The sequence below is a fragment of the Schistocerca americana genome, chromosome 5 (genome assembly GCF_021461395.2).
Source record: "Schistocerca americana isolate TAMUIC-IGC-003095 chromosome 5, iqSchAmer2.1, whole genome shotgun sequence".
Lineage (NCBI taxonomy): Eukaryota > Metazoa > Arthropoda > Insecta > Orthoptera > Acrididae > Schistocerca > Schistocerca americana.
This window is the reverse complement of record NC_060123.1, coordinates 60,321,225-60,344,292: the sequence shown is the minus strand read 5'-3', so window position 1 is coordinate 60,344,292 and position 23,068 is coordinate 60,321,225. Positions and strand designations below refer to the sequence as shown.

General features: G+C 46.9%; 1 protein-coding gene across 1 annotated transcript in view; it reads left to right on the top strand.

The window, feature by feature from the left end:
* LOC124615662 (protein madd-4) overlaps nucleotides 1–23,068 on the top strand; it is a 514,315-nt gene that overhangs the window by 86,566 nt on the left and 404,681 nt on the right. Inside the window, exon 4 of the mRNA XM_047143690.1 lies at nucleotides 12,420–12,564. Within this exon, the coding sequence (XP_046999646.1) occupies nucleotides 12,420–12,564 (145 nt within the window). The remainder of the gene's footprint in view (nucleotides 1–12,419; nucleotides 12,565–23,068) is intronic.

The following is a 23,068-nucleotide window of genomic DNA, read 5'->3' as shown; positions in this document are numbered from 1 at the left end:
AGCGGAGGACGCCGGGCGATACCCTTCTCTTCTCCGAATCGTGTGCTACAATGCCGCCTTTACTATGAGGGAGCTAGATCATGCTCTCAGATCATCCCGATCGTCCGCCCCAGTGACGTACGCCATCCACATTCAGATGTTGCAGCACCTTTTTCTTGCGGGCAAGCACTTTCTGCTTAACAAACACAACCGCATCTGGGCAGAGGGCACATTTCCCGGACGCTGGCGTGAATTCACCATCGTACCCATACTTAAACCCAGTAGGGACAAAAACCTTCCCTCTAGCTACCGCCCCATCTCTCTTAACATCTGCGTTTGCAAGGTGATGTAACGTATGATTCATGCCCGACTAGTAAGGTGTCTCGAGTCTCGAAATTTGCTGACAAATGCACAGTTGGGATTTCGAGCACAGCGTTCTGCAGTTGACCATCTCGTTACTTTGTCCACCCACGTCACGAATGGTTGTCTGCGGATATCCCAAACTGTGGCCATGTTTTTCGATTTGAAGAAGGCCTACGTCACCCGCTGGAGAACTGGTATTCTCTGTACTCTTTACACATGGGGCTTCCGTGGCTGCCTATCCTGTTTCCTTCAGGTACTTCCACAAGACTGAGTTTTCACGGTGCATATGACTTCTGCCTTGTCGGACACCTTTATCCAGGAAAACTGTGTACCTCAGCGTTCCGTCCTGAGTGTCATCCTCTTTGCTATCGCCATTAACCCTATCGTGACCTGTCTCCTGCAGGGCATCTCCGGTTTCCTTTTTGTCGACGATTTTGCCATCCATTGCAGTTCTCCACGGACCTGTCTCACTGAGCGGCGTCTTCAGCGGTGTCTTGATTGTCTAAATTCCTGGAGCATCGACAATGGCTTTCGCTTTTCCAAAACCATCTGTATGAATTTCTGGCGACGCAAGTGGTTTCTCCCACCATTTTTACATCTTGGGCCTGTTGCCCTTCCGTCTGTTGGAATACGAAATTCCTGGGGCTCATGCTCGATAGGAAACTCTCTTGTTCCTCCCATGTATCTTACCTGGCAGCCCGCTGTACGCGGTTCCTCAATGTCCTACGTGTCTTCAATGGTACTTCCTGGGGTGCCGATCGAACCACCCTCCTCCGTTTGTACCGGTTCCTTGTCCGTTCGAAACTCCACTATGGGTGCTTTGTTTATGTATCTGCACGCCCATCCCTCTTATGCCGTCTCAACACTATCCACCATTTGATCATGGGCGCCTTTTACACCAGCCCGGTTGAGTGTCTGTATGCTGAACCTGCTGAACTACCTCTGTCCTAGCCATGACTTTCCCCTCAGCAGGTATGAATGCCGTTTGTCTGCAATGCGTGGCCACCCATCCTATGCTTCCTTCTTTGATGATTCCTTTGATCGTCAGTAAGGGGCTCGTCCCCCTTCTCTGCTACCTCCTGGAGTCCGCTTTCGGCACTTGCTACAGCGGCTTAACTTCGCACTATCTGCACCTTTCCCAGGGGGGCATGAACCCTTCACCACCTTGGCTTCGTGAAGAGGCTCATGTTAACCTTTGGCCTTCATTCGCTTGCTAAGGACACTATTCCAGCCCCGTTCTATTGCCTTCACTTTCACGACCCTCGCATGGCACTTCGCGATAGTACCTTTGTATACACTGGTGGCTCTCGGACTGTCCGTGGGGTCAGGTGTGCCTTTGTCATTGGCACCCGTGTCTTTCGATATCAGCTTCTGGCACACTCCTCAGTATTTACAGCCGAGCTCTTCGCCTTGTATCAGGTCACGGAGTACCTCCAGCGACACAGCCTTTTCAATTGTGTTCTCTGCTCAGACTCTCTCAGTGCCTTTCAAAGTCTGTGTGTGCTGTACACCGCCCATCCCTTAGCCCAGCGGGTCCAGGGAAACTGTCAGCTGCTCACTCTTGGTGGAGCCAATGTGATGTTTCTGTGGGTTCCTGGTTATGTCTGTCTGCCAGGAAACGAGGCTGCTGACGCTCCTGCCAAAGCTGCAGTCCCCATGCCTCATCCTGTGAGTACCTATATTCCCTCCGATGATCTCTGTGTTGCCGTCTGTCAGGAGGTGGTGTCCCTTTGGCATCAGCAATGGTCCTCCCATCACAGGACTTAGCTCTGGCTTATTTAACCTCTCCCAGCGGCTTGGACGACCTCCTCTCTGCCCTCCCGCCGGGACGAGGTTATTTTAACTCGGTTGCATATTGGGCACTGCCATTTTAACCATCATCATTTGCTACGTAGCGTTACCCCGCCACTTTGTACACACTGCACTCAACTTTTTACTGTCCGTCACTTCTTGATGGAATGTCCATTTCTAACCTTTAACATTCCCGTTTGGGTTTGCCGTCTGAGTTATCGGCCGTTTTAGCAAATGACGCGTGGGCCGTCGACCGAGTCTTACTTTTTATCCGCCAAAGCAACACGGCCAAGGCCATTTAATTTTTAGTTTTGGACCTCCGTTTCTGTATGGTATCTTTTTTAGCCCTTTTTCCACGTGCCTGTTTTTAGCTGTCTTCTATTATGTCAAGTGGGACTGACGTTTTTTAAATCCTCTCCGTCTTCGTCTTCTATGGTTTTGATTTCGGCGCGTATGACCCCAGTTGTTTTTGTGCCCTAAAGCAACACAAACAACTGTGCGAATCACCTCTTCATTGTCCTCAAAATGTCTTCCATTATGGCATCTTTCAATGGCCCAAGCAAGTGGAAGTCTGAGGTGGCTAGGTTAGGTGTGTCAGATGTGACAGCCGTGGATGTTGTCCCCGACCGCTGCAAATCGTGGAACTCCGCCGAACCGCCTTCTGATGACCTCACCCTCCGTGTCCAGCGACTAACTGTACTTCTGTCGACAGCAGATGCTCCATACGCCTTGCACAAGCGCTTGCGAATATTCCCCGCAGTTTCTTTCTCTGCAGTGAGAAATTCATTGACGGCAGGTTGCTTGTAACGTACATCACCTACAGACGCCATTCTGAAACTGTCCTACAGCTATGCTATGTGTCGGAAGTGATGGAAACTTAGTGAGCTCACTCAGGAGACCTCAAGTAATACATACGTAACGTTTCACATTCGTAGCATTGTTTTCGGATGAGAAAAAAAAATGTTATGCATTACTTTCTGAGCAACCCTTGTACCATCACGATCAAATAAGGCCTCGTCAGTAAACAGTGCGATTTGGAGAAAATCTGCTCGATCAATCTATTGTTGGAGCAGCCGCTGTCACAGTGCGACCCTTGGTGCAAAGTCAGTCGCAAGCGTTGCATGGATTCGTTGTGAGTGATATGGGTATAATTATTGTTCGTGGAGTACTCCCCACACGCTAGTATGTGCAGCGTCTATTTCACGTGCAATACGACGAGTACTTGAAGCGGAATTCCCTGCAACACGTTCCTGAACCTCCTTTTCAAAATCGGGTGTGCGAGTGGTCCCCATGTTGCCAGTTCCTTCGTTTCTTCTGTCCAACGGACCAGCCTCCCCCATTCGTCGATCGACATAAATAAACATTCGTCGTGACGGATGACGCCTGTTAGGAAATCGTTCCCTCTACAGCATTTCAGCAGCGAGAGCATTGCAACGTACTTCCACACACACAGGTACATTTCAGTGAGTTCTAAAAAACTCTACCGCTACTGTTCCATCGTATTGTACTGAACGTCTCTGAATAGTACTGAGTACTGAATGGATCTGTCGTTGATTCATAGCACGTTCGGTCATGCGACAATGTAAAAACGATACAACAGAGCTGCCTTATGGTCAAGAAAGCTAAGCAAAACCTGCACCATGACTTCTTAGGTATCAGGCACTTCCTCCTTGTTTTCTTGCAGGAAATAAAGAATGTGCATGTAAATAAACTGGACAGTACCTGTAAACTTGTACACACGTTAGTCGCAAATAAGCTGGAAAACAGTAATGCTATTCAAAGCGGTAAACGAGTTTACTCCAGTATCTCCTTAAGCAGGCTTCTCTGACCGCAGGTTCCCTACCTCAAATTGTTCAGTGGAGCATTCTCTATGTCCTGTCGCATTTTTACACGCTCTTACGGAAACACATTTTAGACCTTGCACACTCATTCAAGTTTGAAACAGTAACTCATGCCCTCAAATATGAGAAACAGTTTTAGGGGATAAGTAATTTCAGTATAATAGTGATACGGAGAACAATATTACATAAAACAGCGACAAGCAAGGAGAAAATCATTTAACAGTATACCTTACTGAAGATTAAACATGAATTGTGGGTTCCTAGTTTCATTATTTCAAAGCCGGGCGAAAAACAGTAAAGCTGAGTCCGTACACTCCAAAAATGTCCTTTATTGGTTAACGACGAATCTCTGTCTTTTTCTTCGTTTATATCAATTACTACGTGTAATGACAATGGGAATCGGCCAATCTCTACACTGAAACATGCAGATCATTAACTGCTAGTAATACTGCCCCAAGGTACACTCTAAGACAAAAAAGCCACGCTCCCCAAAGGGACGGAAATCCGTAGATGTGGTGTACATGTAGAGACAAAAAATTATCACAGTTTCAGAAAAATTGGTTGATTTATCCGAGAGAAAGAGTTTCACAAACTGAGCTAGTCAATAACGCGTTTGTCAACCTCTGGTCCTTATGTAAGCAGTCATACAGCTTGGCGTTGATTGACAGAGTTGTTCGGTGTCCTCCTGACGGATATCGTGCCAAATTCTGCCGAATCGGCGCTTTAGATCGCCAAAATCCCGACCTCGCTGCAAGGACCTGTCAATAATGTTCCGAACGTTCTCAATCGGGGAGACACCTGGCGACCTTTTTGTCCAGGGTAAGGATCGGCAAGCACTAAGACAAGCAGTAGAAACTCTCGCTGAAACTCTTGCTGAAATGTAAGCCCAGGATGGCCTGCCATGAAGGGCAACAAAGCGGGGTGTAAAATGTCGTCGCCGTTGTGCTGTAAGGGCGCCGCGGATCACAACCAAAGGGATCCTGGAAATAACACCCCAGACCATCAGTCCTGACTGTTGGGCCGAACAGTGGGCGACAGTCGTGCTGGAATCCCACCCCAGTCCAGGGCAGCTGAAATCTCATTGACTGGAGTAGAATTGTGGAACTGATCTCTGATGATTCCGACGCTGACAGCCCTGTTATGACAGTAAAATCTATTAGCCACGTGAACCCCTGAATGCCTAATCTTAGTCTCTCCACTGACTGATTTGCACAATGTAGGATCCTTAAAACGTCCTGGCAGATTAAAACTGTGTGCCGGACCGAGACTCGAACTCGGGAACTTTGACTTCGTGGACAAGTTCTCTACCATCTGAGCTACCCAAGCACAACTCACGCCCCGTCCTCACAGCTTTACTTCTGCCAGTACCTAGTCTCCTACCTTCCAAAGGCAAAGGTCCCGAGTTCGAGTTTCGGTCCGGCACACAGTTTTAATCTGCCAGGACGTTTCATATCAGTGCACACTCCGCTGCAGAGTGAAAATTTCATTCTGTACAATCCTTGCTTAACAGGCGTAATTTTCAAACATGGTGCAATCGCTTATACCGTTTAAAATCTAACAAAGAAACATTACTGCCTGAATCATTTAACATGCACACTGCTTCATGATTCAGACTCGCACACACACAAATGGTAAGAAAATTCGTGACACTGCTTTAACATTACTGCAGCCTTTCAATATCTCATACAAATCCTTCGGCTCAGCTACCCACCCGTGGCGTGAGCTTTGTTTGCTCCTATCTCTCGGCATCCTGCAGTCACGTACTGTATGACTGGCACGATTACACCTATAACATTTTTTTTTTTTTTTTAATGAGCTGCACCTTCGTCACAAACTGCGGTGGGACTACTTCTACGTTTAGTGACTCGGCCCTGTCTTGCTAACGGTGCTCATCACTGAATCTGATATTCTGTTTTTTTTTTTTTCTTTATTGAATTTCAATTCCCCCCGAAGGGGGCGGGCTGGCAGCAGCTTACTACGCCGCTCTTCAGCCTACAGAATTTGTGTTAAAAAGATGAAGATAATAAAAAATAATAACAGTTGGCGATAAAATCGGTGACTTAAAGGTAAAATGGCAGAAAATTCTAGAACTTAAAACATAAAACACAGGGTCGATGATGCTAAGAAAATACACAAGAAGCAGAAAAATAACAGACAGACAGTTAAAAAAAACACGGCGACAGCCTGGTTTCTGTTCGCAAGATACAAAATGCACACCCAGCGACAGCATGATTTCTGTTCGCAACACTGTGGAAAGATGCACAACACTGAACACTCACTTAAACACGGCACTAAAAAGTTGGCACAAATATGACATACCACAGCCGAGAGCAGGTGGGGGGGAAACTGGACAGATGATGGAGAAATAAAAAGGGGGGGAAGGAGAGGAAAAGTGAAGGGTGGGAGGGGGGAAAGAAGCCAATGGAGAATGAGGACCCATAAGAGGGGTGGGGGGTGCTGAGCAGACGTGCCAGGGAGTGGGGAAGGCAGAGGAGGGGAATGCAAAAGGACTCAGAGGGGGGGAGAAGGGACATAGGGGGAGGTTGGGCGGGAAGAAAACACAGGATGGAAGGGGGGAGGAAGAGGGAGCCCAGGGAAAGGACGGAGGAAGGATGGGGGTGAGGATCAGAGTTGATAGGAGGGATAAATGGAGGGAGAGAGGGCATCGTCCGGGAGGGGGAGTTGATGGAAGCCACCTTGGGAAAGGAGATGTAGGGTGGAGAGATGGAGGGTAGGGGGCACACAACGGTGAAGACGTGGCAGGGGGCGGGGTTGGGAGAGGAGAGGAGCAACCAGGGGGTGAGGGGGTTCAAGACGGCGGGAGGTGTAGAGGATGCAGATATGTTCGAGGAATAGGAGCAGATGGGGGAAAGGAATGAGATCATAGAGTATCTGCATGGGGGACGGGAGGCGTATACGGAATGCGAGGCGGAGTGCATGACGCTCAAGGATCTGGAGGGACTTATAGAATTTGGGGGGGGGGGGGGGCAGATATCCAGGCAGGACTGGCATAACAGAGGATGGGACGAATTAAGGATTTGTAAGTGTGGAGGATGGTAGAGGGATGCAACCCCCACGTCCGGCCAGAGAGGAGTTTGAGGAGTCGGAGGCGGTTGTGGGCTTTGGATTGGATGGAGCGGAGATGAGGGATCCAGGTGAAGTGACGGTCAATGGTAAGGCCAAGGTAGGTGAGGGTGGGGGTGAGGCGGACAGGATATGCGCAGACAGTAAGGGAGAAATCCAGGAGCCGGGAGGAGTGAGTGGTATGACCTACGATGATTGCCTGGGTCTTGGAAGGATTGAGTTTCAGGAGCCACTGGTGACACCATGCAGCAAAAAGGTCAAGGTGATTCTGGAGAAGGCGTTGGGACCGTCGGAGGGTAGGAGCGAGGGCGAGGAACGTGGTGTCATCAGCATATTGCAAGAGGTGTACTGGAGGGGGGAGGGGGGGGGGGGGTTGTGGCATATCCGCCGTGTACAGGAGGTAGAGGAGAGAGGAGAGGACAGAGCCCTGGGGCACACCTGCAGAGGGGTAGGTGTGGGAATTGGCATTATGGATGGTAACATAGGAGGGGCGGTGGGAGAGGAAGGAGGCCACCAGACGGATGTAGTTGATAGGAAGGGCGTAGGTTTGGAGTTTAAACAGGAGACCGGGATGCCAGACACGGTCGTAGGCCTTTTTGAGGTCAAGTGAGACAAAAATGGCGGAGCGACGGGAGTTAAGCTGGAGGAAGAGGAGGTGAGTGAGGCGGGGGAGATGGTCATCAGCAGAGAAGGAAGGTCGAAAGCCACATTGGGTGTTTGGGAGGAGGTGGTTTTGGTGGAGGTGGAGATGGATGCGCCGGGAAAGGATGGATTACAAGAGCTTGCTGAACATCGATGTGAGACAGATAGGACGATAGGAAGAGGCATCAGATGGAGGCTTGTTGGGTTTGGAGAACATCAGGATACGGGAGGTTCTCCACAGGTCGGGATAGAAGCCAGTGACAAGGATGACATTGTAGAGGGTGGCAAGGATGGAAAGGAAGGAGGGAGGGCAATGTTTGAGGTGGTGGTAGGTAACGCAGTCGTGGTCGCGAGCAGTGTTGCGTTTAGTGCGGAGTGTGAGGCTGATGTCCTGTGTAGTGATGGAAGTGTTAAGTGCAGATGGTGGGGTGTGGCCCAAGTACTGGAAGCTAGGAGCAAGGGGAGGAACAGAGGTATTCGTACGGTCCATGACATCAGGGAAGAGGGAATAATGAAAGTGGGGATCATCGGGGATGGAAAAAACATCAGAGAGGTGGGAGGCAAAGTGGTTGGCCTTACTGAGGTTGTCAGGAAAGGGACTGTCATTAAGAAGAAGAGGGTACTGGGGGGTGGGGCGGTTCCCAGTAAGGAGGTGGAAAGCAGACCAATACTTGGAAGAGTTTATGGGGAGCGTGGTGTTGAGTTGTGTACATGTCTGGCGCCAGGCACGGCGTTTCTTCGCAACAAGCAGGTTGCGGATGTGTCGTTGTAATTGCCAGTGGCGGGTAAGTGTGTCCCGGTTACGAGTGCGGAGAAAAGAGCGGTAGAGGCGGCGGGACTCTCGAAGGAGAAGGACGGCCTGTGGAGGCAGGGCAGGGCGGTGAGGGTGGATGGCTTTGGTGGGGATGATATTATGGATAGAAGGCAACATTTTATCAAGTCCCTGAAGGCTCTCTGGTTTAGTATCAAAAACAAGACGAGGCCGATATTTTGGCCGCATTCCTCCAAAAATGTGGCTAGACAACTCTGCTTCCGTCCACTCTATACAAGATGGTCCATTGATGGTGACTGGGCCAAAGATCTCACGAAATAAGCATCAAACGAAAAAACTACAAAGAACGAAACTCGTCTAGCTTGAAGGAGGAAACCAGATGGCGCTATCGTTGGCCCGCTAGATGGCACTGCCATAGCTCAAACGGTATCAACTGCGTTTTTTTTAATAGGAACCCCCATTTTTTATTACATATTCGTGTAGTACGTAAAGTAGTTGGACCACTTTTTTCGCTTTGTGATAGATGGCGCTGTAATAGTCACAAACGTATAAATACGTGGTATCACGTAACATTCCGCCAGTGCGGAAGGTATTTTCTTAGTGATACATTACTCGTATTAAAATGGACTGTTTACCAACTGCGGAAAAGGTCGATATCGTGTTGATCTATGGCTATTGTGATCAAAATGCCCAACGGCCGTGTGCTATGTATGCTGCACGGTCTCCTGGACGACATCATCCAAGTATCGGGACCGTTCGCCGGATAGTTACGTTATTTGAGGAAACAGGAAGTGTTCAGCCACATATGAAACGTCAACCACGAACTGCAACAAATAATGATGCCCAAGTACGTGTTTTAGCTACTGTCGTTGCTAATCCGCACATCAGTAGCAGACAAATTGCGCGAGAATCGCGAATCTCTAATACACTCCTGGAAATTGAAATAAGAACACCGTGAATTCATTGTCCCAGGAAGGGGAAACTTTATTGACACATTCCTGGGGTCAGATACATCACATGATCACACTGACAGAACCACAGGCACATAGACACAGGCAACAGAGCATGCACAATGTCGGCACTAGTACAGTGTATATCCACCTTTCGCAGCAATGCAGGCTGCTATTCTCCCATGGAGACGATCGTAGAGATGCTGGATGTAGTCCTGTGGAACGGCTTGCCATGCCATTTCCACGTGGCGCCTCAGTTGGACCAGCGTTCGTGCTGGACGTGCAGACCGCGTGAGACGACGCTTCATCCAGTCCCAAACATGCTCAATGGGGGACAGATCCGGAGATCTTGCTGGCCAGGGTAGTTGACTTACACCTTCTAGAGCACGTTGGGTGGCACGGGATACATGCGGACGTGCATTGTCCTGTTGGAACAGCAAGTTCCCTTGCCGGTCTAGGAATGGTAGAACGATGGGTTCGATGACGGTTTGGATGTACCGTGCACTATTCAGTGTCCCCTCGACGATCACCAGTGGTGTACGGCCAGTGTAGGAGATCGCTCCCCACACCATGATGCCGGGTGTTGGCCCTGTGTGCCTCGGTCGTATGCAGTCCTGATTGTGGCGCTCACCTGCACGGCGTCAAACACGCATACGACCATCATTGGCACCAAGGCAGAAGCGACTCTCATCGCTGAAGACGACACGTCTCCATTCGTCCCTCCATTCACGCCTGTCGCGACACCACTGGAGGCGGGCTGCACGATGTTGGGGCGTGAGCGGAAGACGGCCTAACGGTGTGCGGGACCGTAGCCCAGCTTCATGGAGACGGTTGCGAATGGTCCTCGCCGATACCCCAGGAGCAACAGTGTCCCTAATTTGCTGGGAAGTGGCGGTGCGGTCCCCTACGGCACTGCGTAGGATCCTACGGTCTTGGCGTGCATCCGTGCGTCGCTGCGGTCCGGTCCCAGGTCGACGGGCACGTGCACCTTCCGCCGACCACTGGCGACAACATCGATGTACTGTGGAGACCTCACGCCCCACGTGTTGAGCAATTCGGCGGTACGTCCACCCGGCCTCCCGCGTGCCCACTATACGCCCTCGCTCAAAGTCCGTCAACTGCACATACGGTTCACGTCCACGCTGTCGCGGCATGCTACCAGTGTTAAAGACTGCGATGGAGCTCCGTATGCCACGGCAAACTGGCTGACACTGACGGCGGCGGTGCACAAATGCTGCGCAGCTAGCGCCATTCGACGGCCAACACCGCGGTTCCTGGTGTGTCCGCTGTGCCGTGCGTGTGATCATTGCTTGTACAGCCCTCTCGCAGTGTCCGGAGCAAGTATGGTGGGTCTGACACACCGGTGTCAATGTGTTCTTTTTTCCATTTGCAGGAGTGTACGTCGGTGTTGAGAATGCTATAGGAACATCTATTGCACCCGTACCATATTCATATGCACCATCTATTGGGCAACGGAAAATCCACGATGGCTGTGACAAGTGGAATATCTGCGACCTTGGCGGGTTAATGTATGGTGCGGCATTATGGGAGGAAGGATAATTGGCCCCCATTTTATCGATGGTAATCTACATGGTGCAATGTATGCTGATTTCCTACGTAATGTTCTACTGATGTTACTATAAGATATTTCACTGCATGACAGAATGGCGATGTAATTCCAACATGATGGATGTCCGGCACATAGCTCGTGTGCGGTTGAAGCGGTAGTGAATAGCATATTTCATGACAGGTAGATTGGTCGTCGAAGCACCATACCATGGCCCGCACGTTCACCGGATCTGACGTCCCCGTATTTCTTTGTGTGGGGAAAATTGAAGGATATTTGCTATCGTGATCCACCGACAACGCCTGACAACATGCGTCAGCGCATTGTCAATGCATGTGCGAACATTACGGAAGGCGAACTACTCGCTGTTGAGAGGAATGTCGTTACACGTATTGCCAAATGCACTGAGGTTGACGGACATCTTTTTGAGCATTTATTGCATTAATGTGGTATTTACAGGTAATCACGCTGTAACAGCATGCGTTCTCAAAAATGATAAGTTCACAAAGGTACATGTATCACATTGGAACAACCGAAATAAAATGTTCAAACGTACCTACGTTCTGTATTTTAATTTAAAAAACCTACCTGTTGCCAACTGTTCGTCTAAAATTGTGAGCGATATGTTTGTGGCTATTACAGCGCCATCTGTCACAAAGCGAAAAAAGTGGTCCAACTAAAACATGCACATTTCTATACGTACTACACGAATATGTAATACAAAATGGGGTTTCGTATTTAGAAAAACGCAGTTGACCTATGGCAGCGCTATCTAGTGGGCCAACCATAGCGCCATCTGGTTTCCGCCTTCAAGCTAGACAAGTTTCGTCCTTTGTAGTTTTTTCGCTTGACGCTTATTTCGTGAGATATTTGGCCCGCTCACGATCATTGGACCACTCTGCATACAGCGCTCAAACTTCTGTCCTAACTTTCTCAATATAGTGCATGAGCATCTCACTCACATCTTGTACTCGGTAGCATTGCCTGTTCGGTAACTCCTTCCTTAACCTACGCGACAAGCTCAGAAACAATGATTTGCGGAATTGGCGCAACGAATCGTGTTTGTGCAAGGTCTCAGTAATTACTCTCCTTAACAGTCTTTGGGGAAATGATAGAAAACCTGAAAGACCGTACAACCACCAACATGTAACTTCCTAGCCTGCTCCTCCAACCGATCAGACAACCACAATACCTACACTATCTGTTAATTATTATCTATGACCCACCTCTCAATTTTTGGAACCATAGAATACTGAGGACGTAGCACAGTTATTCTTCGTGGATCTCGAGGCAGTATAATTTGTGGACTCGATTGCCAAATATCGTCAAACTGTTCAAGAAGCCTGTATCTGTAACTCCATTTCTGACAGCCTGCTATGTACAGCCGCCGTTATGTGCGTGCTCCTGGTCTGAGGCCTGTTGTTTCGCAGCGCGTCGGCTGCGACCTGCGCATCGGCTCGTCGAAGCGCGTCGACGCGTGCGGCGTGTGCGGCGGCGACGGCTCCTCGTGCGCCAAGCCGCTCTTCCACTGGGAGCACGCCTCGGCCTCGCTCTGCTCGGCGCCCTGCGGCGGCGGTAAGTAGTCCCACACGTCGTCAACACCATGGCACGTGTGTGCAATATTTCACTCTCATATGTTAATCCCATCATGAGCGGAGCCAACAATGTCTGCTGTATCGACACTGCCTGGCAAGAAACCACCCGGTAGGTTAGGAGGAAACGAAATGAGAATATACTGGTTGAGAGGGTATGTGATGTCATTTCAGCGACTACAAAATCAAATCAAATTTACAAGGAACTTGACACGATGAATGACGGCACCTCGACACTGTAGCGTGGGAGGTAACGGATTTGGACACAGGTTGTCCGTGGCTCATCGCTGTACCGTCAAATTGTAATCCCTGACAGAGTACTCGTTAAAGCCTGTACTATGGTAAGTGAGCGGGATTCACCTTATGAGAAAGGATTTTCCCATAAATATCGACCGCGTCTACCTGAATGGTGGCAAATCAGACTTACATCCACTCTGTAATAACAATGATCCGTCAAGTAAGTCCGAAATACAATCACACGTCAGGATGGATCAAAAGCAAACCAGAAGATGTTACCAATGTGACAATAATACGCTCGCCAGCCTAATTAAGCATTAACTGAGTTTCTTCCCTGTACGAGTTGGTATATATTCATGCAAAACGACAAGTTGTAATACTGCATAATATAGTAGAATTTTAGAACCAAAAAGTCTATTGAACTGATAGTTTCACGTTCTGTACTGACATGGAAAATCATGAATACATAACACTACACTATAATGTTTACTACAAAACTTTATACTTTCTATTAATCTGATTAAAATCAGGCATAGGTTACCCTAGAAATTGTACTTTCATGCCACACACACAAAATGTCAATTTTGATAAAGATAAAACACTGATAAATTTTGACTTTTATATTGACTTTAACTTTTGCTGGGCTAACCAATTTAGAACACATCAGAATTCAAATGAATAAAGGGGGGACCCTGAAACTGTTATGATCGCTGTATTTAAAAAAATGGTTACTGAATTTATTATTCATTCAAGATTTCCAGTATATAAGTTACTACTCTTTTCATCTTATTTAATGCTCATTTAAATGCCCTTAAATCTGTCTCGAAATAATAAACTTCATTACTATATCAATACTAAAGTTATCTTTCGACTTCGTTAGACCTCCGCTATTCATTTACTGGTTCATTAACAAAACAGTTCTTTAAACACCATTCTAATATAGCTAGTTCTGCAAATAATTATTATTAACACAATTTTTAATTTTCATTTTGGGACACTCGGATTGCACAACGTTTGGAAAGGACCCCGTCTAGGTTAGTTGTCAGGATAATTAAATGATGGAAAAATTCTGGTAAAATTTAGGTTATTATTGCACCAAACAAACACAGTTCACTCTCTGATCCATACGAATACAGTACTAAAAGTTTCAGTCTGCTAGTATCGATCCGGCGGTTGGCGGGCGTTAAGATGGCGAGGCACAGAGCAGACATACAACCACAGCTATGGCTCTTGACGTATCGGCACTTTAATTCTTCATGGCGTCGCAACACTTTTCCATTTAGTGCCTATGGAATTTTGACATGCTGTGTGGGCGTTGGACGGCATACCCGAGGCTCAGTGAAGCTATGTCTTCCAGAAGAGCCTCCTCGCTCCAGAAGGTGTTGCTCAGACCAGTGCCAAACTCCAACTACTAACTGTGCCCGTTGTGCCATGTAGTGCCCGCGCATTTTCCCGCGCTCGCCTGCCATCCACCTTTTACCGCTCCCTGACAGACCGGGTATTCACCCGCGGTTTTGCAATCTACATATCCTAACACATTGCCTACGTATGAACCAGACACACAGTTACAATTTTAAATATCTTACAACAGTTTTAACATTTGTTACATTTCAATTCTACTACAAATAAACATTAATATCCACATTGAAACTTATTTACAGTTTTCTTAACGTAATGGCATGAATTAAAAAGAAATGAAATCAGAACATCAATTACACAAGTTTATCGTAAAATCAGATGAAAAGAATTACTTATATGTACAATAGTACAGAGTCGTTGTTGTTACAAGATACCCCTCAATCACTACCACTCGTCCCCTGACGTCATACCCGATGGCTCCACACACCGTGATGCCCGCAGTAACACCGCTATGCCTGTCTGTAACATCGAAAGAATGGGAACTCTCCCCAGGTCTGTGCAATGCTGACGCAGGTCGCCTGGGGTAGTGCAGAACCACGATTCTTCGCTGAACGCAATGCAGCCGTTTGTGTCGTGGTATTAAAGGGAGTCTACGCATGGGCATTAATTCCATAATCCGGCTGCTGCTACCCTTCGATCACTGGCGCAGGATGACAGACGATGTGTCTAGGAGTCCACTATATATCTCGGATTTTAGGTGCAGATGGGAAGGGGCTACGATGTGCTTGCTGCTCAATACAAGATCCTCCCTTGTAGTGGTCATACATGGTCGACTGGAACTTTGACGTTGTGTATGCCTGACCTCATGTTCCCCTGCAGTTCAACATAGCCTCACTGTCGTATCCGAATGCCCCACAACTCTGGATATTGCACGATTCGACCAGCTGTCCAAATAGTGGCCCTCAATGCCGCCCCTTTCAAACTCTGTCATGTGCTGATAACGCTGTCACACATATGAGGCACCTACGTGTCCTTCACCATGATCATTCATCATCTGACGCTTTTCACTCCCCTTATGTATCCAAACAGGCGAGGTAACAACGGTAATGCTCCACGGTGGCTCTCTAGCTGTCACAGAGAATTCTAGTTCTAGGTATTCACATACCCAGTGATAGTGTGTACGTTTACGATGTTGATACCTGACCATGTCTTCTCGGTGTGTTGCTTCTTTGTGAGGCAGTGTCTATATATTTTCTATTTTTGTTCTTATTTCTACGTATATACGAAGGTTGGAACTTTAATAGTGGCAACTATTTATTTACAGCTCGTACAAAATAGGTACGTGCTTCAAAGTTTTACTGACCTTCAAAGTAGTCACCAGCATTGTGTATAACCCGTTGCCAGCGATATGGAAGTCTTACGATACTCTTAGCAATGCCAGTTGTGTTGACAGTTCGAGCGGCGCACCCTATTTCCCGAGGAATTTGTAGCAGTTCTGAAGCGAATGCTGTGAAGTGTTTCCTTCAGTTTCTGCTTCGTGATGACTGGGTGTTGTGTGCTGTCCTTAGGTTAGTTTTTAAGTAGTTCTAAGTTCTAAGGGACTGATGACCATCGATGTTAAGTCCCATAGTGCTCAGAGCCATTTGAATCATTTTTTGTTTCCTTCAGTTTAGAAATCGATTGAATTCACGAGGGCTAAATTAAGGGGAATGCAGTTGGTGGTATAGCACTTAGCAGGACCATCAGTCAAACAAATCAGTAACAGCTTGCACTGTACGTGCTTGAGCATTGTCCTGCAAAATGATGGTCACATCCTGCAGAAAGTGTCATTACTTCTGTCTCTATGCTGTTCATTTTTGGAACGCAACCTAAGACCAGCTCAGAGACAAAAGTGATGACACTTTCTGCAGGATCTGACTATCATTTTGCTTTCAGATATCTAGTCTGTCTTGTGAAATAACACTCATAGCAAAAACATCCAAGTCGTCATGGAACATTGGCTATATCTCACGAAAATGAAGAACTATAATAAAATAAAGACTAAAATACATAAAAGCGCGAAACCATCTCGTATATAATGAGTGCATGCAGGAAAATATGTTAACTTACGATCTTGGCACAGGATGACACCGCCCTGCCCCCTCCCCCCTCCCCCAGCCAGTCACAGCCAGCCTCAACGTCGGAAGTTTCTTCCCGAGAAACCTTGAAGTTGACGACTTGTCTCGTTCCGTCAAATCCCATTCTGCTCCATGGACGGCCTGTGTGAATGCGGCCGTTTGAAAAACACTGTGAAATGGTTTGGGGCCCCGTTCCGTTAAGTTAAATCGACCGTCTGAAGTAACTTCAACCAAATTTTGTAAGTACATGACTCATTACTTTTATTTCATGTACACATTGTGTTCAAAGTATCCAGACCTCTATTAGTGGACATTAATATGGATCGCGTCAACCCTACAGCTTTGTAACGTCTTGAACTCTGTAAGGTATGCTTTCAGTGAGGTGTCTGAACATCTGTGGCAGGATCGCAGTCCATTATTCTTCAAGAGCTGAACGCTGTTAAGGTAATGATGTTGGACACCCAAGTCTGGAGTGAAGTCGACATCTCTCATCCCAAAGGGGGTCGATTTCATGAATGTTGCAGCACTTTCTCCACTCCACTCTCAACCTCAACCTACGATAACCTACTTTCCCCACACCCTCCACTAAAAGTTTCTGCTCTTTCCGTCCTATCACCACCTCACAATTCACGTTTCCTCGCCTTCATTGTGCCCCGCCCTGTGCCCCCCACCTTTTCCGCTTTCTGCTCTTCTCCTCCTCCACTCCCCAGTTCCCCCACCCCTTCCCTACAGCCTCCTGACACTTCAACCGGCAGCCCTATCCTGCCACATTCCAGATCCTGCCAGCTCCGCCAGACAGTGCTCCTCTCTCACCCACCTATACCCTGCTATCCTTCCCCCCTCCCTCCCCCACTCCAGACTGCTGTGTTCATTCAAAAAACAAATCACAACCTCATTAACAGAACCTTGTATGAGAAGCTGTTTAAGCTTTTGTGTTTTGTAATACCATCCCTGTGATTTGTCACTCTCCTTGTGACCTGTACATCATTCTATTCAAACTGATAGATTGCCAAAGCTACACTACTGGTCATTAAAATTCCTACACCAAGAAGAAATGCAGATGATAAACGGGTATTCATTGGACAAATATATTATACTAGGACTGGCATGTGATTACATTTTCACGCAATTTGGGTGCATACATCCTGAGAAATCAGTACCCAGAACAACCACCTCTAGCCGTAGTAACGGCCTTGGTACGCCTTGGCATTGAGTCAAACAGAGCTTGGAGGGCGTGTTCAGGCACAGCTGCCCATGCAGCTACAACACAATACCACAGTTCATCAAGAGTAGTGACGCGTATTGTGACGAGCCAGGTGCTCGGCCACCATTGACAAGACGGTTTCAGTTGGTGAGAGATCTGGAGAATGTACTGGCCAGGGCAGAAGTCAAACATTTTCTGTATCCAGAAAGGCCCGTACAGGACCTGCAACATGTGGTCGTGCATAATCCTGCTGAAATGTAGGCTTTCGCAGGGATCGAATGAAGATTAGAGCCACGGGTCGTAAATCATCTGAAATGTAACGTCCACTGTTCAAAGTGCCATCAATGCGAACAAGACGTGACCGAGACGTGTAACCAATGGTACCCCATACCATCACGCCGGGTGATACGCCAGTATGGCGATGATGAATAGACGCTTCCAATGTGCGTTCACCGCAATGTCGCCAAACACGGATGCGACCATCATGTTGCTGTAAACAGAACCTGGATTCATCCGAAAAAATGACATTTTGCCATTCGTGCACCCAGGTTCGTCGGAAACGTGATGGTACGCATTTCCCCTCCTTACACGAGGCGTCCGAACAACGTTTCACCAGGCAACGCCCGTCAACTGCTGTTTGTGTATGAGAAATCGGTTGGAAACTTTCCTCATCTCAGAACTTTGTAGGTGTCGCCACCGGCGCCAACCTTGTGTGAATGCTCTGAAAAGCTAATCATTTGCGTATCACAGCATCTTCTTCCTGTCGGTTAAATTTCGCGTCTGTAGCACGTCATCTTCGTAGTGTAGCAATTTTAATGTCCAGTAGTGAACGTGAAGGATATGGAATATTCTGTCTGTCTGCCACGCAGGCTCGGCAGGTATGTTAGGTATAGATCGTACGAAAATCCCTGAGATATATCGCTCATTTTATCGTCGAGTATAAAGTGTTAATCGTCATTTGCCGATAGTGCCAATTTGCTGTGCTGTATAGTGGAAACTGAATGTAGATTAGATAGATTTATATACTGAAAAGTCGATTTATCGACATCATTTAATACACATTCCCGGTTATAATTTCTTAGCTAATGAATGTTCACACATTTCGCTCTACGCATTACGCGTTGCTTTTCAGTTTCCAGAGCGTATATTTGTGCTTCTGTGCTATGAATGCTGTAATACCGTACCTGATAATTCGTCTTTCATTAAACCCACTTTCATGTTATGTACGAATGGGATGTTGCAAATATTATTATCGATGAAACCCGAAATGTCAAACCACCTATGGACATCATTTTTAACAACATCACAAATATTTTAGGAAAATACATGGTATATTAAGCTGTCTGTGCAACAGTTTTTGGCGCCTTTCTCTCACAGTTCTTCAACATTTAGCCGTAACGGAAATCGGGAAGAAGAGACTTAGAAATATCTAAAACAACTATTCTTACAGCTATGGGTTTGTCAAAAACAACAGTAATTCTAGTTAATTCTGTAGCGACAGAATCAAAATTTTCCTTAAACACGACACTCCACATAAATCATACAATTTCTTTTCGGGCTTCTTTGTTCCAGTTATTTTATAACGTAGTTTGTATTCTCTTGGTACAGCTAAGCGGTCGCAGTGCGCTTTATGTATGCTGCATTTACGTCACAGAGGGTACTTTGGTTGCACAAAATAGTACAGTAAATATTTTATGCGATTCTGTTCATGCGTGCTGCTACTGCCAAGTCGTAATTAAACACGGGAAGGAACTGTTCTGTTGTTCGAAACTCATCACATTCCACCGCAAATAGTGACTGATGCGATGCAGTTGGCAGCTATTGTGACCGTAACAACAGTGCGTCGTCCCCGGCGCCTATACTTTCTTTCTCTGCGGCGTGTAGATGTGCCGTTCGTCTCAACTGGTTTTGTTCTCTTTTCTTTTACAGAATTCAGGAAATCAAAGTGTTTCTTTTGAAGAACTGTTGTACAGTACTGTGTATAAATGAACATGGCCATAAGCTCCAATGTCCATTTTAAGCTATTAATTTATCCTAGAATCGGAACAACCGAATCTGTGTGCGTTCAGTACACAGTGCACATCGCACCCTTTCTCTCAGATTGTCTCCAGTATCTATCAGCATATCATGACTCTTCTTTTACCATTCTACTTCTGTATCATCGAGCATACTGTACCCGCATTGGGGAGGACGACGGTTCGAACCCGCGTCCGGTCGTCCTGATCCAGGTTTTCCGTGATTTCCCTAAATCGCTTCAGGCATATGCCGGGATGGTTCCTTTGAAAGGGCACGGCCGATTTCTTTCCCCATCCGATTAGACCGATAACCTCACTGTTTGGTCTTCTCCCCAAAATCAATCAAGCATCTCTATCATAGATTTGACGGGATTTACTGAGCACCACTAAGAAATATTTTTGGTGCTTTTTAGTGCTTTTTTTGCTACAATCGTTAACCGTATTTGTGTGCAACCAACATCAGAAAAATTCGGTGAGATATACCGTGATGATATACATAATTTATTAATCAAATTATTGTTTAAACCATACACGGGTCACCTCAATTCCACCGAATGTAGACAGTAGACGAGTGCAGATAGCTAAGTCATCAAGAAAATTCAGACAAGCCTTCCGCAATGAAATATGTTGCTGTAATAGAATTTTAGTTTGCTAATAATATGCGTGGCAGCTATTGAACTTACACTGTCGCTTGTCTGTGACCACAATGCTTAAGTCTTTTCGTTTCTGTATTTCCACTGCCCTCAAAGTTCTTCGTCTCCTCCTCCTCGTACAATTTCCCCCTTTATTTCTCCTTTCTGGATGTCTTCGGACGTAATATTCTAATCTCCTGACAAGGAGTTTTCATTGCCTTTTTCCCTCGGTCTATAAATGTCTGTGTCAGCCCAATATCCCTCAAGAGCCGGAACCAGTGAAGGTATTACGCTGGCGTCTGTACCGAAGTCGACGTTCTAACTCACCGCGTAGGTGTTCCATTCAGTTCAGTTTGGGACTCTGGGCGGGCCAGTCCGTTTCAGGAATGTTATCGTCCACAAACCATTGTTTTCCAGACGAATGGGATGTTATAAATGTTATTATCGATGAAACCTGAAATGTGAAACCACCTATGGATATCACTTTCAATAACTTGACAAATCCAGAATGAGATTTTCACTCTGCAGCGGAGTGTGCGCTGATATGAAACTTCCTGGCAGATTAAAGCTGTGTGCCGGACCGAGACTCGAACTCGGGACCTTTGCCTTTCGCGGGCAAGTGCTCTACCAACTGAGCTACCCAAGCACGACTCACGGCCCCTCCTCACAACTTACTTCCGCCAGTACCTCGTCTCCTACTTTCCAAACTTCACAGAAGCTCTCCTTCGAACCTTGCAGAACTAGCACTCCTGGAAGAAAGGATATTGCGGTGACATGGCTTAGCCACACTTGGGGGATGTTTCGCAGGAGAGCTTCTGTGAAGTTTGGAAAGTAGGATACGAGGTACTGGCGGAAATAATGCTGTGAGGAGGGGGCGTGAGTCGTGCTTGGGTAGCTCAGTTGGTAGAGCACTTGCCCGCGAAAGGCGAAGGTCCCGAGTTCGAGTCTCGGCCTGGCACACAGTTTTAATCTGCCAGGAAATTTTATATCAGCGCACACTCCGCTGCAGAGTGAAAATCTCATTCTGGAAACATCAACCAGGCTGTGGCTAAGCCATGTCTCCGCAATATCCTTTGTTTGAGGAGTGCTGCTCTTGCAAGGTTCGCAGGAGAGCTTCTGTAAAGTTTGGAAGGTAGGAGACGAGGTACTGGCAGAAGTAAAGCTGTGAGGACGGGGCGTGAGTCGTGCTTGGGTAGCTCAGTTGGTAGAGCACTTGCCCGCGAAAGGCAAAGGTCCCGAGTTCGATTCTCGGTCCGGCACACAGTTTTAATCTGCCAGGAAGTTTCAACGTCACAAATATTTGAGGAAAATACATAAAATATTGAACTGTCCATGTGTGTGTAACAGTTTTAGCGTCTTTGCCTCACAGTTCTTCAACATTTATCCGTAATGGATATCACCAAGAAGAAACTGAGAAATATCTGAAATAGCCATTCCTACGACTATCGATTTGTCAAAAACACTATTAATTCTACTTAATTCAACAGCAACAAAATCAAAATTTTCCTTAAACACGACACTACACCTACATTATATACTTTGATTTCGTGTTTCTTTGATTCAGTTTTTTCATGAAGTATTTTGTACTCTTCAAGAACGGCAAACGATTCTTAGTACGCTTTATGTATGCCGCATTCACGCCACAGACGGTATTCCAGTTGCACAAAATACAGTTCAGTAAACATTCCCTCAACATAATGTGCATTGTCACACTGATAGAAACGCTCATCGGTTCCGAACTATTTCTGTATTCTACGTGGCACAGTGCTGTAGAATGCGCTCACATTCTTCTGTATTTCGCGTTTCCTTAAACGCAATAACCACGAAACACTCCTCCATAACGTAACACCACCTCCTCTGCGATTAATCGTTGGCACTGCACCTGTTTCCAGCTAACGGTCTCCAGACATTCGCCACACCCAAACCCTCTCATCGGACCCGCACAGGGTACAGCTGGTTCATTACTGCGGATCATTCGTCTGCAGCCATCCGCTGTCCAGTGGCGTCTTTCTATGGAGCACCTCAAGTATCACTTAGCATAGATTACGGAAATGTGTGGCTCATGAGAAGCTGCTCGATCACTGTATCCCATTCACCTACATCTACATCTACATTTATACTCCGCAAGCCACACAGCGGTGTGTGGCGGAGGGCACTTAACGTGCCACTGTCGTTACCACCCCTTCCTATTCCAGTCGCCTATGGTTCGCGGGAAGAACGACTGCCGGAAAGCCTCCGTGCGCGCTCAAATCTCTCTAATTTTACATTCGTGGTCTCCTCGGGAGGTATAAGTAGGGGGAAGCAATATATTCGATACCTCATCCAGAAACGCACCCTCTCGAAACCTGGACAGCAAGCTACACCGCGATGCAGAGCGCCTCTCTTGCAGAGTCTGCCACTTGAGTTTGCTAAACATCTCCGTAACGCTATCACGCTTACCAAATAACCCTGTGACGAAACGCGCCGCTCTTCTTTGGATCTTCTCTATCTCCTCTGTCAACCCGACCTGGTACGGATCCCACACTGATGAGCAATACTCAAGTATAGGTCGAACTAGTGTTTTGTAACCCACCTCCTTTGTTGATGGACTACATTTTCTAAGGACTCTCCCAATGATACTCAACCTGGCACCCGCCTTACCAACAATTAATTTTATATGATCATTCCACTTCAAATCGTTCCGCACACATACTCCTTGATATTTTACAGAAGTAACTGTTGCCAGTGTTTGTTCCGCTATCATATAATCATACAATAAAGGAACCTTCTTTCTATGTATTCACAATAGATTACATTTGTATATGTTAATGGTCAGTTTCCACTCCCTGCACCAAGTGCCTATCTGCTGCAGATCTTCCTGCTGCATTTTGCTGCCATTTTCTAATTCTGCAACTTCTCTGTATAGTACAGAATCATCCGCGAA